We start from the raw sequence: 2,532 nt of genomic DNA, 5'->3' as shown, positions 1-2,532 counted from the left end.
ATCCAGTGGTGGAAGAAAAATAAGCATTTTCTACCAGCCTTTGCGCTCTCTTCATCTGTGATTCAGTTGAACCTCATTGTCATGCAGCTTTCAGACTTGGCTGAGGCATGTAGGTGAAAAAGCATCTCTTCCAGGTATCTGAGCAGGAGTGGTTTCCTAGGATGGCTTGCAGGAGGTTTGAGAGCCATAACTAAAACCAGTTGATGCCTAGATTTTAAAACAAATGAAATATCTCTGCCAGCAGGAGTTCGGGTTCTTCCCTTAAGCCTTGCTAGCCTTGATGCAAGTTGCAAAACAGATGGCTTGACAACATTGTGGTTAAATTGCTAAAACTGGAAAAACAAAATGGAAACTAGGTTAAAAAAGACAATGGCATGGCAATTGCATTAGGGGGTTCAGAAACTGATACGGGTAGGTCATAAGTAAAGTTTTGAGTAATCCTAGCAGATGATCATTTGAACTTCCACTGTGCCTGACTTGAACTTGGTTCTCCTGTCTTGCTGTTTATAGACTTTGAACTTTGCCCACTTTTGGGTAGTGAAGACCTATCAGTTCCCTCGTTCTGGTGCTGTTTATAATATATGTGGAAAGAAGCTTAGCACGACAATACAGTGGCTAAGTTTTTGCCATAAGGCTGTTCAGGAGGAGAGGTCCTCTGTGGCAAAGTGAAATAAGTAACTTTCTGGAATATGCATTGTATAGAAATGAAAATTGAACATTCAGTACTTTATTTAATAAATAAATAAATCTTCCTCTCTCTTTTTATTCTGAAGTCAGTAGGGAAGGGATTTTTTTTTCCCCCCACTCACCTTCCCTGTTTTATGTTCTGATCTTCTGGCTTGATTTTGTTTTTCTTTTAAGAGTTTATCTTCTTTTCATGTTTTATTCAAAAAGCTTTGTATGGTTTGAAGTCAAAATGTAGGTGCCATGAAGCTGCTGCTTTGTTAACAGTATTGCTTGGATAGTACAGATTCAATCAGAATCTTTCCTGAAAACTGTAAGAGAAGAAATCTGATCACCAGTTTCAAATGGTCACAACTGTTTCCAGCTCTTTGAAATGCCTTGATGTTCTCGCACGGTAAATAGTTGGCAGCATTCTTTATTCCTATCACTGTAATTTCCTCCTTACGTTTCAGCATGCGGCCGATTTGGAAAAGAAACAGAATGAAACGGAAAACAGGAAGCTTCTGGGAACAGTTATCCAATATGGCAATGTTATCCAGGTATGCTGAGGCTCTGCTCAACCTGTCTATATTCCGAGTCGTCCGTAAGCTCTGTACAGACTCGCTCAAAACAGCAAGGTACAAGTGCATTTCAAAGCAGTGGATGTTGTGGATACCAGTGTGTTTTGAATGGCTCAACTGGGTATCAAAGAGCGGGTTTTCCATTGAGAGAGGCTAAGTATGACTGCAACTTGAGTGTCGGATTTTTTTCTTTAAGCAGGGTACAGTGCCATAAATGTTTTCAGGTTATTATGGGGATATGCTGATATTTAGAAGACCTTTTCTTGTTCATTTCCTTGACTTGGCAACCTGGCATGTGGCAGATGCGTAGTGCAATACCATTCTGTACGTCCTGCATCTCCCTAACTTGGTACCCCAACGTACCAAAAACCAATGCGACCCAGAGTAATCGATCCACCAGGATTCTTCCGTTCCACCACAGTAAGGTGGACTTGAAAGAAATGGGGTAAGCGATTGCTTGCTGAAGGAGTGCACTTGGCAAATCGTGCAAAATAACAATGAAAGTCACGAACATCAGAAACTAAGATAACTGGGGAATGCTATGATGATTGATGATAAACTTTTTCTTAATAAATGCTGTTAAGCCTGAAATGTTCCAGTCTCTTCTAACACACAGGCTCAGTGAACCTACCTCGCCTGATCAAAATTGGTTGGTGGGGATGAAAAGTGAGAAAAGCTGTCTAAGCATTCAGGTTTTGAAAAACTTTGATATGCAAATAGCTTCACCTGTATTCTCTGACATGCCTGCAGCCTGAGTAGGTGGCAAAGTGCTGAGTTGCTCTCCCCGATGCAAAAGAGAAGGTACTCGGCTGTGTTCAACAGCCATTACAGCTTTTGGAACAACTTCAAAGAGAGTCTGATTTATGGTAGTTCATTCTTAATCAAGCTCAAGTATAACATTAGCATCATCTTAGTAGCAGTGTAATCCTCTGAGTGATATTTGTTCGTTAGTTTTCAGGTGATTCACACCACGGGCCAGAACAGCAATGTGTTAGCTGCTTTCTGATGTACATCTTTAATCAGATAAAAAAAAAAAATAAAGCCTACAGCTTTTTTTAATTAATCCAAACCACTGGCCTCTGTCCAAAAATGTCGTCATCTCAAATGTTACGGTCCAGGCCTCTATGCAGTTATGAGGGGTGCCTGCATTTTGTCCTGTCTCTCCTATATGGCAGACATGTTCTCGGATTAATAGACTTGTCCAAAGAGCCAACAGAAGCATTGTCTGGGCCAAAAGCATCCCCTCGGTCTTAATTGCTTAACATTTGGCCTTGATAAATATGGCTAG

At 40.8% G+C, this 2,532-nt stretch overlaps 1 protein-coding gene across 1 annotated transcript in view; it reads left to right on the top strand.

Moving 5' to 3' along the window:
• The window catches only part of LOC109311373 (inositol 1,4,5-trisphosphate receptor type 1-like), a 23,819-nt gene that overhangs the window by 743 nt on the left and 20,544 nt on the right, over positions 1 to 2,532 (top strand). The window contains exon 2 of the mRNA XM_019536989.1: positions 1,137 to 1,223. Within this exon, the coding sequence (XP_019392534.1) occupies positions 1,137 to 1,223 (87 nt within the window). The remainder of the gene's footprint in view (positions 1 to 1,136; positions 1,224 to 2,532) is intronic.

The sequence above is a fragment of the Crocodylus porosus genome, unplaced genomic scaffold, assembly GCF_001723895.1.
Source record: "Crocodylus porosus isolate Cpor-Errol unplaced genomic scaffold, CroPor_comp1, whole genome shotgun sequence".
NCBI classification, from domain to species: domain Eukaryota; kingdom Metazoa; phylum Chordata; order Crocodylia; family Crocodylidae; genus Crocodylus; species Crocodylus porosus.
Note: the sequence above shows the minus strand (reverse complement) of the source record. Positions and strands in the feature narration are given on the sequence as shown.